General features: G+C 39.3%; 3 protein-coding genes across 6 annotated transcripts; all 3 read right to left on the bottom strand.

The window, feature by feature from the left end:
• Positions 1-137: 137 nt before the first annotated feature.
• On the bottom strand, positions 138-4,933 carry LOC124308039 (nose resistant to fluoxetine protein 6-like). 4 transcript variants are annotated; one of them, XM_046770355.1, is made up of 11 exons: positions 4,526-4,906; positions 4,026-4,117; positions 3,766-3,925; positions 3,427-3,691; positions 3,028-3,188; positions 2,714-2,882; positions 1,761-1,963; positions 1,554-1,674; positions 1,274-1,463; positions 1,010-1,152; positions 138-933 (listed from the first exon to the last, which is right to left on the bottom strand). In XM_046770355.1, the coding sequence occupies exons 2-11, from the start codon at positions 4,054-4,056 to the stop codon at positions 742-744; spliced, it is 1,635 nt and encodes a 544-aa protein (XP_046626311.1). In that variant the 5' UTR covers positions 4,057-4,117; positions 4,526-4,906; the 3' UTR covers positions 138-741. The 4 variants fall into 4 exon arrangements, with proteins under 4 accessions (XP_046626311.1, XP_046626309.1, XP_046626308.1 ...); XM_046770353.1 differs by having other exon boundaries at positions 138-896; positions 3,766-4,117; positions 4,526-4,933; XM_046770352.1 differs by having other exon boundaries at positions 3,766-4,117; positions 4,526-4,919.
• Positions 4,934-6,330: 1,397 nt separating this feature from the next.
• On the bottom strand, positions 6,331-10,000 carry LOC124308038 (nose resistant to fluoxetine protein 6-like). Its single transcript, XM_046770350.1, has 10 exons — positions 9,710-10,000; positions 9,187-9,550; positions 8,835-9,111; positions 8,398-8,558; positions 8,075-8,243; positions 7,618-7,820; positions 7,427-7,547; positions 7,143-7,332; positions 6,869-7,011; positions 6,331-6,800 (listed from the first exon to the last, which is right to left on the bottom strand). The coding sequence occupies exons 1-10, from the start codon at positions 9,954-9,956 to the stop codon at positions 6,594-6,596; spliced, it is 2,082 nt and encodes a 693-aa protein (XP_046626306.1). The 5' UTR covers positions 9,957-10,000; the 3' UTR covers positions 6,331-6,593.
• A 2,777-nt stretch (positions 10,001-12,777) lies between these two features.
• LOC124307253 (nose resistant to fluoxetine protein 6-like) lies at positions 12,778-15,098 on the bottom strand. The gene is made up of 8 exons (XM_046768771.1): positions 14,843-15,098; positions 14,505-14,625; positions 14,262-14,399; positions 13,908-14,184; positions 13,645-13,805; positions 13,336-13,504; positions 12,992-13,188; positions 12,778-12,913 (listed from the first exon to the last, which is right to left on the bottom strand). The coding sequence occupies exons 1-8, from the start codon at positions 15,096-15,098 to the stop codon at positions 12,778-12,780; spliced, it is 1,455 nt and encodes a 484-aa protein (XP_046624727.1).
• Positions 15,099-16,824: the final 1,726 nt, after the last annotated feature.

Here is a 16,824-nt window from a genome sequence, read left to right as displayed (position 1 = left end):
TATTAATTGTTAAGGATAAATTCGAAACAATTGCGCAGTCGTTCACACACGAACATCGAAGTCCACAAAAATTCATTTATCATCTGAACACTTGTGAGAAGAAATTTTTTGGGATTTCGTTTTTGTTTTTTTTTTTAAGACGTTATGTTCTTAATCCCATGCCTATCTCTTTAGATCAATCCTTCACAGTGTTTCAAGTATTTTACTGTTTGCGGTCTGAGAGCTCATTTCCTCAGGCGAATCTTGTAACACGCATTATATTCGGGAGGAAATGTGGGACAAAAGAGAGGTCTTGCAGGTTTCTTCGTAGGGCGAAAACCGATTTGTTTATCGAGGCACAAAGTTAGGCCACATTCAGAATATCATGATTTTCCTTATAATTATCATTTCTTTAATAAAATTCTGATATTTCTTGTATTTTTATTCATTTATTCGTTAAGTCATTACACATATGAGTACTTCTGGTAATTTCTGTTAGATTGTTGATAAATTTTATGTTAAAAATTTTCCTACGCACATTTTAATAATACGAAACTCATTGAGCATGCTCGATGAATAACAAAAATAATCGACAAACCAAGTTGCAAACGGGCAATTTCTTGTAATTCTCTTTATTGTTCGTAAACAACGATAGACGAGTAAAGAATAATGAAATTCGATTGAAATATTTTAACAGCAGCAAATATCTGAATAATATTCGATAGTAGTATAACAACGGTAAAAACTGAAGAATGTAGTACATCACTTGTCTTTTGCAGCCTCATTTGAAATCCTTGTCTTCTTGTCAAACCCTTCCGTTGGTATGGCTTGGTTTGATCCTAATACGCGATTGGTGAAAATATTTTCCAGCACCGCAGCTGGGACTTCGAAACATAGGTATACGAAAAACCCCACCCCTATTGACATCACCATATTAGTTAAATAAGCTTCAATCTGCAACAAGTTCGGTTGTTATGTTTGGGTGCAGGTTGAATAAATGAACGAATAAATGGGCTTCTTTTCAACTCACGATTGTTGAGTTGGCAACAAAGGCAAGGGTTCTTTCATGCGTCAGCCTCATCACTTGAATCCCAACGTGTATCAAATAAATTGAATATGAGATCCGACTTAGTGGCTGGAAAAATGGCGAAGACAAGAAACCAGTAACGGGTCCTGAAATTTCAGCAAATTTACGTGCTCGCTATTAGATTCCCATTCGCCTGCGTGATAAAGAAGCATTGTAAAGGATTCACGGAGTCATGCGATTTCCAATCAAGTAATTGAATCTACTTACCTCCGTAACCCTGAGTACACGCGTAAACGATCCAGACAACGGCAATCGACCAGAACGGACGTAACGTAAGAGCATACACAGTTTCCAATGCAAGGTTGTACCCAATATCAGTGTTGTAGATATAGTGAGTAGACCCTACGCAAAGTAGCATAAGAACACAAGCTATGATCCAACTGATCGCTGCGTTCACCTGAAACGCAAACATTTTTAACGAGTAGGACTCGAACGCTAATCGAGTACGGATGTAATTGATAATCTCCAGAAAAATCATCCGAATAACCTTTGTCAGCTGCCTTTTCGTATTCGCGACATCGTAACCCAAAAGGACTCCCAGAAAGTAAGGAAAACCTCTATTGTAAGTAGGTATGTAGAAGTTAAATAAACTTTCCGATACAATTTTCCTGTAGTAGAAAATATTGACGATAACGATTTTGCTGTTTGTTCAACAAACTATTCTGATATAGTATATATTACAGTATTGACTTACCCTTGTTCAAAGTGCACAGCAGAAAGTCTATTAGAGTAGCCGCTGGTAGCTAAAACGACAGGTGGTATAGCAACAGAGATTACGAGGAAGCAGCCAAGTAGACGGAGTCCGTATTTTGGCCAGCGATGAAGCGAATACATGATAATCGAAGATATCCAAAACAGTTGCATTTCTGCTGCCAAGTACCAGCTATGTATGAGGCACTGAAATTTCACACAATTCCACGATGTTCAAAGGTTCAACTACATTCGAATACGTGAAAATGATACTGTCACTAACTGATGAAAATCAACTTTATTAAAAACAAAAAAAAAATGTAAAAATTTATGTTCAGGTTCATGTTAATACAGAGGAAAAAATGCTTAGATAAAATCAGAAAATGAAAATATGTTTGTTACGGTACCTAAGTATAGAGATTTGAGTTAAATTATGTGGAAGGGGTGTAAGAGTAACGGACCCTGTGTTGTCAGACAAAAGTTTCTCGAATTAGCCACTGGAACCGGGCGCCACAATCGGGCAGCAGCGACGCGCGCTGGGTTTCAGATTTTTCAGTCGAGTTCTAGACACGGTGACGACCAGAAGTGAGTAGTTGAGTAGATTTCGGTATTCAAACAACAGCGATACGAGGGAAGAGTCCGTCAATTTGAAGAAAAATTAATTGACCGTGAAGAGAAAATCTTGCCGTGGTTGGAAATGTGTGTGAGAAAATCTGGCCACAGGGGAGCAAATTTCGGTATCGTTGTAAAAACAAACACTTTGCCGATGTGCGTGGGACTTTTCTCAGCCAGTGGTCGTTTCGGTTAATAAAAGAATCGTGACGGGTACATTCTTCGAAGCATCTTCTAGACGTTTGTTGGTCGCGTGTATTATTATACGTCAAGTGAAAGCGATCAATTGTTACAAAGTTGAAATGCAGTGAGTGTTTGATTCGGTGAACACGCAAATTTACTCACCATCCTCTCTTTATTCACAAAATTCTGAAGGTACAGCAAATTGACCCACCAATTTTCATGGCAATTCTCTACGCTTCTAGCCACAAACGAGCCCCCGATGAGACCGTTTTCATTCCAACGTGCAAGAAACGAGGAAATCAACATGACGAAAGCCAAAGATGGGGTTAATCTGTAAGAGAAAATAAATCATATATACCGAATGAGCGATTTATGGAGGTTCATGGTCTGTACAGCCCAGCTAGATTCAAAGCGGTAGGCTGAATCGAGTTTGGATCGGGAATCTGATGCAGTGTTATGGAGTTTTGAAAACTGACCTGAGATAGCGATGAAGGTAAAACCTCCTCCAATTAATAGGTTTTCCCGATTTTCTTGCTAGGAAAAACGAGTAAGCCGTTAAAAATCCGCTCACTAGAAAGAAAGTGTCGACAGCGAATGGCGCCGCCTCGATGTAAAGAGATGTCCATGAATTGTACCACTGAAGATTATTATACATGATCAAGCTATAAACGATTCGTTACCGATTGGTCTAACTACAAATTATTTACTCGACTGTCTCCATCCTACACGTCGGTGTTACCCGGTAAGTAAAGGGGTGAAGTTTGTCGGATATAACGTAGGCCGTAGACTTCTAAGAGTATTCTAAACTAAGATCGCATCATAATGCAGACAAGATATCATCCGGTTCTTACAATGAGATGAATTGTACAACTTACTTTATCCACGTCCGCCCGATTGACCGTCGGTATCAGAAGAAACATGAAGGACTGATGATGCATGACAATCCAGCACATGCTCAAAACTCTCATACCTTCGATCGCCGGTAGCTCTTTTGTGACGAACATTTCAAGTATATTTGTATAGAGGGAGAATTTCGAGAATTTAATCATCAAAGAAGATGCTTCTGCTGGTCTACGTCTCCTCACGAAATCGCAGACAGTGCAGAATATCAAAAATACGCCAACTGCCACTACGAAAATTCTGGAATTCGTTTACTGGTTATTTTCTAGCGTACACGGGGTTACCTTGGAACCGTATTCGCCGTGTAAACTTACATCGTCGATAATGTTCCAACGGAGAAACCTTCGACTTCCTCTCGTGCGCACAATGCTTCGGTAACGCTGAATCCAAGATCGCTTAGGACCGGTATGTTCCTGAGGGCGGCATTCATGATCTGCTCAACTTGCGTCTCATTGCAAGAGGATGGAAAACAAACTGATGAGAAAATGCGATCATTAACTCGGCTGATTGCAGGTGTAAGTGTGCGAAAGGTCGACATAAACGACACCATGCAGAGCTTCCCTCGAATACTGACGTTGTCGGATTGTCCATTGACTTCGATGCATTCATCGTACGTTCCGAGATCCAGAATGTTACCTCTTACAAATCCTGACGAGGCATCTAGCACTGCAATCCGATCACAACGTCCCAACAGAGTACGTAAATTTGCATTGATGAAATTAATAAATTAACATGTGTTTTTAAAATCCATGACAGCGTCTAAAATTTGTCGAGACTATACATCAGTAATAATTAAAAAATACCGCCGAACAGTAAATATTCGCGCATCATGCTAGTAAAATTACTGAAATACTGGAACATGTAGATAACATGTCAAAAAATGTTTCATTTCTGCTGGATTCAGCAATTCACGTTTGATCAATGTTCACTCGAAAGACGTCAAACGATATATCGATTCCTTCATTTGAAATTCATTTTTACGATTCTATGTCTTAACTTTTCTCCAATCATCTATTCGAATCCTACATAAGCTCATAGACACTCTCTTGCATCGATAATTTAGTACACTCTTACTTTGCACGGCCCATGTCTGGCCGGATTCGACCGCCTGGATTACAGCAAGAATTTCCACCGCGCAGGTAGATTCGGACGATTGTACAGCCAATTTGATCTCTTCTTTCCACCGCATTGGTAAATAAGGAACGATATTTGTAGACGATGTTCCGATTTTTATTGTATCATTTTTCAAAGACGCGAAAACCAAACTTTCCGTCAAAGCACAAATTAATACTGCCAAGTGTTCATTGCGAAAGAAGAACATTGTGCAATTGTGTAGTTGACCGGAGTCACTAAGACGGAATGACACTTCGCGAGTGAATGTTACAGTCCTGTTCGGATCCCCACGACTTGGTTTTCGGAGGACATTCCCACCGAGAACATGCTTGGTGTGAAACAGCCAATGAAAGCTCTTCTGTTCAATTACCTTTTTTGTGACAACAAGAGGACCTAACAGTGTATGCGAGTAAATATTTTTACTTCAATTAAGTAGTTATACAGATACCATTTAACGGCGATCGTTATAATTCACTATTTTTTTCTGTTAATACCTGATACAATACAGCTGAGAATAGATTTCATCTTGGCTTTTGGACCTTAAACGATCTGCCCATTACATTAAAATTTACATAAATGCATACGCGTATAAACGCTTCTATAATTCAGAACAGTCCCCATGCCTTTCCAACGACACGATATCGGGAAAACGTGAAAAAATCAGTGCATGCTTAAGCGAAAGCCACAGTCAGATTATATGATTATAATTATAGTACATAATATTCTGCACGCTGCTGGTATAAACGAGCTTCAGGTAAGTGTTATTTTCTTTATTTATAACTGTTAGCATACCACGGACATTCGATCCGTACGTGTAATAAAGTTTTAACAGATCACAAATAATTCTGGGCAAAGTGCGTCATATCATAACTATTAAACACTGACGATAATCCGGTGCCGGTATCTATTACTGCTGTTTATTCCACCCAGAACGTCAAAGTATCACTCGCACGTGTTATTGCGAAGAGAGTGCCGCAGAGATGGGGCGCGCGTATATATCTTGGAATCGCTCGTATACTCTTATACATTCCCGCACGCTCACCACATTCCCGCACGCTTAGCTACATCCCCGTTCGCTCAGCGCTCAGCGCGCCGGTTTGTTTGTATCTTTAAAACGTGCGTTTTGTGTTTTGTATTCTGCCGTTTTCTATCTAAACTCTCTAAACTCTCGGTTAAATACGCAACAGAATGAGAACGTTTATATCGAGCTATTCCCTCAAAATTGTGCCTAAATTGGCGAATTATATGAAACTGAGACATGAATTTAAATCCTAAGATCTGCTGGTGCAAAATCAAACAGTTTTAACGAACAGAAAGACCGATTTAAAACATGAATAAAATCCGAACACGTCCACGGATTTTCAAAAACTTTTTATTGCTTTTTATTGCCGCTGGGAGGAAAGAAAAAAAAGAATATCAAAGCATGTTCAACCTAATTTCCATTTTAAATTATTATTTAATGCCTAATTTATTTTGATTCAATTAATAACAAAAATTTTACAACAGTATGTCTCCATATTTTTCATACTTCAAAATTTTACTATTATATTCATTATTATATATTACTTTTTGGTTTCATTCGAAAATAACTCCAGGGAATGTGTTTCCGCAATAAGTGGTGATTCAATTTCTTGGCATTATCGTTGCGTAAAAGAAACATTATTTTGGATATTTATATTCGGCGTTGCGTATAGAATTGCATTGACTGTGATATTTTGACATCAGTTATGCGCAAGCTTTGCTAATAGTCAAAATAAGTGATTTTTGACGCGGTCCGTAAAGGCTCACTATAACCACGATCGGCTCGATGCGTAAATTTCAAGTTAATGGATAATTCTTATTAGTACAAATAATCCATACTCGCGTATTCATGTACAGATACAGATACTTATATGTCATAACACTTTTTGAACACGGAAAAATTGAAATTGGATAGAACTACAACTAGGGTGTGTAGAACTATTGTTTAATACTAACAATTGTCAAAATAATGTTTCCAAAAATATAACACTAGACAGACAACGGCACATCAGTCCTCCTTTGTTGATTCTTTTACAATTCCTGGTTCCTTGACCTGCAGTTCCTTGTTCGTACCTTGTACCAGGGTAACTCGGTTAGACTCTGATTTGGTTTTAACGAACATTTTTTCTAGCACAACCATCGGAGATTCGAAGAATAAGGTGAAGATAAAACCCACGATGAGTGAAAGCGCCAAATCAGCAAAATACTCATAAAACTGCAAACAGATGGGTTGAATTACAAATGTCCAGATTGAAAAAACAGAAATTCAAACGAAAAACTCACAATTAAAGAATTTGAAAACGCCACTGGAGTCCGTGCGACAGCATTCCTTCCAGATTGAATCAAAAAATGCAGCAAATATGTGGAATATGACAACCGACTCAGAGGCAAGAAGAGCGGCAATGACAAAAATCTGTTAACGAAACCTGAAATATTGTCAACAAAGTCTTACGTCTGATCAATGAATTGTACTTCCTTACTAGAGTCAGGCAAAGACTTTACGGTGTTCTGTACTTTAGCGCAGACATTTTGATCGAGCAATGAAATCGATACTTGCCTCCATATCCGTGAATACATGCATAAATGACCCAAGCCATGGCAATCGACCAGCATGGACGTAACGTGAGGGCGAATACAGCTTCCAATACGCGGTTATATGCAAAATTATCACTGTAGTTAAGATGAGTAGCGCACGCGCAAAATAGGAGAAGAACAAAGGTTATAAGCCAGTTGATCGATACGTTCACCTGAAAATCCGAAAATATTTCGACCGTAATCGATCGCTTGATCGTCAAAATATGATCGAAGTTTATCATCTTGTGAAAACTTTTCCTAAAATACCTTCGTTAACTGCCTCTTCTTATTCACTACGTCGTAACCCAAGAGCATTCCTACGAAGTAGGCGCCGGCTCGGTTGTAAGTCGGCATGTAGAACTTGTAAAAGTCATTCACGACCGCTTTTCTGATGTGCAAATAATTATGATGATCATCTGCTTTTCAGTGAACAACGTATTTCATTGGCATTCACTTACCCCAGATCCACGCGCATGGTGCATATTCTATTAGAGTAACCGTTGAGAGCTAGAACAACGGGTGGTGTGACAATCGAGGCAAGAAGGAAGAAACCAAGTATTCGGATTCCATATTTTGGCCAGCGATGAAGTGGATATACAATAATTGGAGATATCCAAAAGAGTTGCATGTCGGCAGCCAAATACCAGGTGTGCAGTAAACACTGCAATTTTTCATAACCCCATAGACACGAGGTAATCAGATTTATTACAATGGACCAGGACTACTTTTGCTTTGTACGCGATCAAAAGACACATTGACATTGATGAGTGACATCCACGCTTTTCACGGTGTCTCATATACGTTTTTGGATATGCGTGTTGAAAGGTTTATCAATACTTTCTCACTTCATAAGACCTCTCAACGCAACAAATCTAACAATATATCGATTTAGTAAAAGCGGGGAGCTGTACTCACCGATCGTTCCACATTCACCAAGTTTTGAAGGTACAATAAATTGACCCACCAATTTTCTTGGCAAGTTTGTATGCCTGTATTAAGCAAAGTGTTCCATAGAGGGCCGTTGGCAACGCGATGTGCAAGTAACGAAACGAACAACATAACGACCGCTAAGGATGTCGTGAGTCTATGAAAAACATAAAAATTTCCCATCTATAGCTCCTGACTACATGCAATGTTGAACGTTACGCCTGAATGAATTGTGGAACAAAAAAGTGCATTGCAATATATACGGTGTAAGCTGAACTCCATAATTTTGAATCAACGTTTTCAAAACTCACCTGATGTAACGACGAAGGTAGAGCATTGGCCAATTAATTCGCCTTCCCGATTTCATTGCTTTAAGAAGCAAGTAAGCTGTGAAAAATCCGCTCACTAGAAAGAAGGTGTCGACAGCAAATGGCGCCGCCTCAATGTACAAAGATGTCCATGAATTCAACCACTGCGGATCGATTGTGACAATATTATTGACTTGCTTGGACTAACGGTAGATGATTTGTATTCTTTGAGTAAACTTATTTACGCATTAATAATCATCTCTACTATAATGCAAATCGCACATTTTGAAGAGTATTCCACGTTGTGATCACTTCCGGACAGCGAACTCTATTGGGATGATAATGAAGGTACTTTTTTCGCATCACTTTGCCGACAAAGTAGCCTTCGATGATTAGAGCAATTGTGGTCACTATTACATTGAGTGTACAGTTGAACTTACATCGTCGATTTCGAACGTATTGACAACCAGCCTGATGAATAAAGTGAGGAATCCATGACCCAGTATAACCCAGCACATACTTAGAACTCTGAGACCTTGGACCGATCTCAGCGTATCAGGTTTCACTTTCGTGCTTAACACAGCGAGTGCATTGGTATAGAGGGAGAATTTCGCCAAAGAATCCAATGAACTAGATGCTTCTGTCGGCCTAAGTCTTCTCGCAATGTCACAGATGGTACAAGCAATCATAAACACGACAACAGCCGAGAAAAAAATTCTGAAACCAATGCACCGTTTTCTTTCATAGTCAAATCGGACTGGTTTCAAAAATCTATGTCAAAAGTCAACTCACATCGTGTAAATTTCTCCAGCATTCAAATCATCAGATCCCACTTGCGCACAGGACGCTTTACTAACTTCAAATTCTAGATCGCTGATAGCCGGTGTGTTCATGATTGTGGCATTAATTATCTGCTCAACATGAGTCTCATTGCACGCCGATGGAACACAAAGCGATGAGAAAATACGAAGATAATCCATACCATCAACCGCAGGTGACGTGGGAGACATCGAACCGAGCGAAACCGTGCAGTGCTTACCCCGGATACTGAAGTTGTTGTATCGCTCATTGACTTCGACACACTCGTCGTACATTCCGACATCTCTAAAGTTTCCTCTCATAAGTCCCGACTGAAAACTCGACGAGGCATCCAGCACTATTATAGGGAACAGAATCACTATTAAATGCATAATTATACATAGGTGCATACATTTTTTATGAGGCGAACCACAACTTGTAAAGAAACAAGATCGTTTGCTATTACGATAACGGAGCATTCTTCATACCTGACATTCAGAATTGGTTTGTTTCTTACTTTGCAAAGCCCATTCTTGGCCGGATTCGATGGCTTTTATCAACACCGCGACTTCATCCGCACAGGAAGACTCAGAGGTTTGGACAACTGATTTGAAACCTTCTATCCATGGCCGTCGTGAAGAGGTAACAATCCTTTTAACCCATACCCTACTTTTGTCCGTACCATGATCCATAGATGCAAAGCCCGAACTTTGTATCGAAGTGACGAACAGCACCGCCAGGAGTAAGTTAAGATGAGAAAACATTTCACCTTCACAGTTAGTTGTTTTCAGGAAGACTGATCGGTACGTTCAGACTACAGCAAATGGTAGTTAAAATTTGAAATTTGGTGGGATGACACAACTTTGGACACAGCTCATTATAAATGTTGTGTCCAACCGCAAGTGGCAGTGGAACTATGTCAGAATACTTAATTTCGTTAAAGTGTTTCCACAAGCATCATCAATACACTAACAAACGTCATGTTTAGGTTAACCACTTAAGTGCCAAGGCGTCATAGCGACTTCAAGCGCGACCGTGCCGCAATTACCAAAAATCCCGGAAAGCGTCATAAAGTAATTTAATATTTTTCGTGTTTCAGATGGATACTTACTTTTAAAAGCATGTGTTTTAGATATTCCTAAGGTTAAAGAATCCGATTACGACCGAAATAAGTTGTATTTTTCCGTGTATTCATTCATACAGTTTTGAGCATCTGAAGTTGACGAATTTTTTTCATCATTTTCTCAAATCGCGTCATAGAACGAACTATCATCATCTTTCTTTGGGGTGAATTTTTCTTTTGAAAAACATTGAATAATAATATTTACACCGCGCTTCGTAATTCACACAACGTGATTCGTCGATTCATTATAAAGCCTCAAGAGGGAGGTGATAATTCGTGAGTGTTTTCTGAAAAAATTTTCACTCCAACGTTCTTTGCACTGATTCTATTTCATCACGTACGCTTTTATATCACGAGTTTATGGGTTTATGGAATGTGGTTCATTCTTATGTTTTCTACAGTGATAATTACGAAAGCTGCCGGTCATATAATGTGTAACGTCATTTTTGAATAATGTTGACCCCTCTCCTTTCCAAAGATAACTTGATACTGGTTTAAAAACATAACATTATCTATGTTCTCTTCATCCTCAGCACAATTCGGGTAATTTTGAAATGAACGTTAGACTCAACTATCGATAAACGAATACGGCTATATACGAACCGAGTATTGAATAAATTCAACTTTTATGAGAAAAGCCGAAAACGCAAGAAACGGCGTTATGTGATGAAGACCCGCTTTACTGAGCCCCCACGCTCCACCTTCTAAAATACGTCACGTAATTTAAGAGCAGCCCGCGGCTAATTGATACCCACACATCGGGTTCAAAGTATGAAATTGACCGCGAAACAATGCAAACAAAAATACGTTCATTGAAAATAGATGGAAAATTACAAGTAATACGATAGTTCTAGACGCAACATGTCTTACGTATACATGTAATATATGCATATTCAAAATTACAGTACTCATCACAAGATGGTACTATCAGTCCGCTGTCGTCAACTCATTTCGATTCCTTGCATTCTCAGCAATTCTGTAACTAGAAACGTTTCCTTTACCTTTGGTCGACGCAGATAACCTCGGGCTTATACCTATATGAACGCACGTACGTGTTCGGCGGTATATGTAATGCAGATTTGAAATGAATTGTAACAATTTTTTCTGCCTATCAAATTACGCTTGTTGATAAAAGCGTTGAAATATTCGACTTTCCACTTATTACCTAATACAATTAAAAACTGCACGGTTATTAAAAACATTTTATTTTTATTATTATTGTTCTTACATCAAGGTTTTTCCATTTCATCAACCATATAGCTGTGAAATTTTAACAGTCCACCTCTTCTTAAATCATCTCGGTCATGTAATTAAAACCGATAATGTGTAATGGGGATATCCGATGGTGGTTTTACTCACTACTGCGTCCTGTCCCTGAATTGGTTATTCATTTGTCGAATGACAATTAAACTTAAAAAATTTTCATAGCGAAACTGCAATGGACTATTCAATAATGCTATGAATACAACAAACGAAAATGAAGATCGATTAGACATTTGAAAACCATGGATTGCTGGTAAATTTTCATTTAAAAAAAAATTTTTTAGTACCCGTAAAGTAGCCGGAAAGCACCCGGGATGATCGATTAGAGAAAAATTTTATAATAAGAATTATGCCGCCGTCATGTTTAGCATCGTATCCTCCTTCGCTTTCCCATTATTATCAGACATTTGCGGGAGAGTGCTGGATTGTTCTGATTTCTGATTATTCTTCATGAGAATTTTTTCCAATACAATAACTGGAGATTCAATGAATACACTAAGGATGAAAGCAAATGCTATCGATACCACCATGTCACCGCAAAATTCGTTGAACTGTAAAGAAATCGGGTGATTGTTGTTGCACGGGAAAAAATCGAGTTTCCGCAACAGTTACGAAAAATATATAACAAGTAAATCTCACCATCCTCAAGTCTGAAAAGACACCAGGTACCCGTGTGGAAAAACTCTTCACCCATTGAATCAACATATGCACCAAGTAAATGTTATACGTTAACCGACCCAATGGCAGGAAAATCGGCAGTGATAAGAAACTGTTAAGAAAACCTGAAAAATATTCAATCGATATGCCATTGAGTTACACCAGTTTAGGTGAGAATTCTTATACGTTAAACTTGAAAACAGAAAGAGAAAAAATTGAAAGATTTGTAGATACTCAGCTTAGTTTAAAAAAAGAATTTCGCGTGTATAACTTACCACCGTAGCCCTGTGTGCATGCATAAATTAACCAAGCTGTAGCAATCGACCAGAAAGGACGCATGAAAATAGCGAACACAACTTCCCGTGCTACACTGTACGGGTAATTGGAATTGTAGCTGACATGAGTAACGCACCCGCAAAATAGTACAAAAATACAGCTGATGGCCCAGCAGATCGATACGTTAACCTGCAAAGAGTTGGTAACTTTTCAGTTGCCGACAAATAACTTGACAAAACACAATGAAGGAACTTTTTCAATCGTAGCTATGACGATACCACCTTAGTGAGCTTCCGCTTTTTAGTCACCACATCGTAGCCCAACATAATTCCTACGAAGTAGGCGCAGGCTCGATTATAAGTGAGTATGTAGTAGTTGTAGAAGTAGTCCATCGTTATTACGCTGTGAAACAACATTATTACGTACCCGTTGACTAAGCCGGTTCACCAGAATATATCATTTGATTAGCTCGCCGTTTACCTTTCGGTGAACTCCAGAACTCCGTTGGAATAACGATTGACACCTAAAATCACAGCTGGCGTAACTATTGAGATGACGAGAAAGCTGCCCAGTATTCCCAGTCCAACTTTCGGCCAGCGATACAATGGATACACAATAACTGGGGATATCCAAAAGAGTTGCATGTCAACCGCCAGGTACCAAGTGTGTAGCAAGCACTGCAATTTTGTACAATTTGATTCACATATACAAAATGTCATGCGTAAAGGCTGTTGGCCATGCGGCAGTCGAATCATACGTTACTATCACTTCGTCCGTACAATAATAATTAATACTCGCATACGTGACTCGATGAGGTTACTCACGATATTTTCCTTGTCTACGAAGTTCTGGACGTAGAGTAAATTAAGCCACCAATTCCGTTGGCAAGGCGTTATCACCAGGTAGTTCGTCATGTTCCATATCGGACCGTCCGCAATACGATGTAGCAGAAATGCGCAAAACAATGCGAGCACCATTACACTTGGCGTTAATCTATCAAGTGAGAAACACAAAATTCCGAACAGATTAAGAATCTAGCAAGGGTCCGGGAATCCAGAAAATTAACGGGCGACGGGCTAAGATTTTTCTTCGTCGAGGTGTAATATATGCCATTCAAATTTTTTCTAGCTCACCTTACAAAACGGTGAAAATACATCATAGCCAGATTGAATTTCTTTCCCGATTTCATGGACTTCAAAAATGTGTAAGCCAACAAAAATCCGCTAATCACGAAGAATGTGTCGACGACAAAAACCGCAATTTGAATGTGCACAGAGGACCACGAATCCATCCACTGTGAATAAGTCGTTAATGAATTTTCATGCCTCTATTTCTTACTCGAAAACATAGCATTAAGCAGGTTTTACTATCGATACGGAATCGATGCGTTACTTACTACAAATATGTCCTTGATGTTTATTGTTGGACTGAGTAATGTACTAACGTAACGATGACCTAGGACGATCCAACACATGCCCAAAAATCGTATACCCGAGATGCCGGGCATCATCTGGGGCTTTACTTCGGTACTCAATAAAGCCCGCCCGTTGATGTACAGTGAGAATTTCGATAAGGTGTCGATCAGAGTAGACGAGCCTGCATACCCTCGTCGTTTCAAGAAATCACAGATAGTACAGAAGATCATGAACTGGGCTATTGCAGTGAGCAAAATTCTGAAAAATAATTCATACCGTCTGTCGTGTGGAACGCTCAAGACTCGTTTCAATAATTCTTAAACATGGTAGCTCACATCGTCAAAATCTCTCCGGTTGTGAAATCTTCGGATGTTGGTTGTACGCAATTGATCCCCTCAATTTCAATTCCGACGTAACTGTTTTCAGACGTGTTTCCGAGGAAGGACTTTACAAGCTCTTCAATTTGGAACTCACTGCATGAAGACGGGGCGCAAATTGATGAGATAATGCCCACATTTATGACAGTTTTCGCCGCTCTAATTGCATTGGAACGTTGCCGAATTCTCACCGTGCAATACTTCCCACGAACACTGATATTATCGTAATGGCCGCTGGCTTGAAGGCACTCGTCGTACATCCCGAGATCCCTGATATTTCCCATCATGACTCCTGACTGAATTTTCGACGAAGCATCCAATACTGTTGGGAAACAAATTTACTGGTGAGTTGCTTTTGCGATTTATGTGACACGAGTTTTAATCTGTAAAGATTAGAAAGTGACGAGAGGGCGGATTCTCTCATCCCTGGAATCACCACTACTCTGATTTTTTCGTATTTAGAATCGTTGCCAAATGTAACTACAATCAGGAATCTATTGGCTTTCGATATATTACAGAACAGTTGAATATTTTCTTACTTTCGAACGCCCATTCCTCTCTGGATTGGAATGCCTGTATCATTGCCGTGAACTCGTCCTTGCAAGAAGTATCAGACGAATTTACAATCGAAGGTATCATTGCCATCCACCGAGTTTTTAAGGGCGTGCCAAACTGTTCGATAAATTCCATAATATCCATAGTATTATTGCCATCGTCTTTCAATGACGCGGAAGCCAGGCTTTGCGTACAAGCGAACAGTAGAACTGCCGCACATCCGGCACGAAACGACAACATTTTGATACTGAATGGAATCCGTCCTAATAAGACTGAACAACGCGTCCGCAATGAGAATACCTCAAAATATGATTATCATTATCTGTAACACAAGTTTACGCCATGGACTTCCGGATACCGGAGTGATACAACAGTAAACGAAATTGTCTATACTGCCATGCTTGTTATTCTGAGCTTATCTTTAGCCACTCATGCACATAAATGCATTTTCACCAGGTCATTGGGTGGGGACCCTCCGGATGACCAGCCGTCTTAAGTAGACAATACTTTAGATAAACGTTCAGTATGTTTAGAGCGACTATTCTGCCGAGTCACAACTCTTCGACCCTCTTGTGCGGATCAATGACTGATCGAAGAGTAGGTCGTTACTTCGACCAGCGCTAAAATCTCGTAAAAAATCGTTGCAATTGTTTTTAGATTCAATCGGTCATTATTATATTCTCAACTCTCAAAGAGACTGCAAATTCCAAATTCAATTTAAGACACGCAAATTTTATTCCCTAGATTATTTCAGCAAAAATTTTTCATCCAGATCCCAAAATGTATCGACGCCTGCTACCCTCACGGAAAAAACCCTTCAACTTGGGTGTAAATTCGCACCCCAAACTCATAGATCACGCTAAATTCCCATGAGAAAAAAGTTGAGGGTGCGAATTTACACCCAAGTTGAAGGGTTTTTTCCGTGAGGAATATATACCTACCAGTAGGATTCCTTGAAGATTAACGCTGCGAACGACACTTACCGGAAAATAGGCAAACATAATGACATCCTTTAGGCAATAAGCACGCCAAATGTCACATCAATTGCGTATCTGCCGGCGAATGTCGTTCGCAACATTAACCTTCTACAGAAACCCTACTGGCATAATTCTGTAGAATCGAAAGTTAAAAATTGATTCACCAACAACTTACAGTGTAGGTAAAATTTGGGGATAAACTGAAAAATTGACTGTAACAGCAGGTGTCATCTGATAGTTGTAACTACCAATCGCCCTCCCGAAACAGGAAGCAAAAAAATTTGGAATCAAATTGAGGCTAATCGTTTACTTGAGCAGTAAAAATACTTGTCATTCCAAAAACGATATTCGACAACTTCCTGCCTTGATTTTCAAAACGCTTCTCGATGCAGCTACTAGTGTGTTATCATACCAGATAAAAATAGACGAACGAGAGTAGCTGTCTGCAGGAAAGTGATAGGTGTCTTTCCATTATGTTCAAGTCATATTTCCAAGAAAATTACGATTCTTCATGCAGTCGAAACTTTCGGTGATCAACACCAACAAAATTAGTGTATTGAAGATAAATATTACTGTCACGGTTTTCGTAATTCTGTGGCAACTGATTTTCAAACTGTTTGTGAAACCTGAGTAATGTCCCATTAAAAGATGACAGTTGACTCAAAGGTCGGGTCCAAACGGATGACGGGATAATTCCACGGCGTTTATCGACTCCCGTCGTAATTTAATGGTTACTGTAATAATCTGAGATACCAATAGTTCTCTGAATCGTAACGATACAAGAAATTCAGGCATATGAAGTAAAGGGAAGTTAGATATATCGTCGAAGAGAAAAGGTAATAAAATATACGGCAAATGAGCTCTGCGACTGACAACTTATCGGCTGGATAAGATAAACAGAAGACAATGCAATATGAATGCATCGGTAATTTCGAAAAGCTGAAAACTGAGGTCCGGTACGTAGTAGAAAATTTTGAAGACAGAATGAT

The sequence above is a fragment of the Neodiprion virginianus genome, chromosome 6 (assembly GCF_021901495.1).
Source record: "Neodiprion virginianus isolate iyNeoVirg1 chromosome 6, iyNeoVirg1.1, whole genome shotgun sequence".
In the NCBI taxonomy this organism is placed as follows: Eukaryota; Metazoa; Arthropoda; class Insecta; order Hymenoptera; family Diprionidae; genus Neodiprion; species Neodiprion virginianus.
Note: the sequence above shows the minus strand (reverse complement) of the source record. Positions and strands in the feature narration are given on the sequence as shown.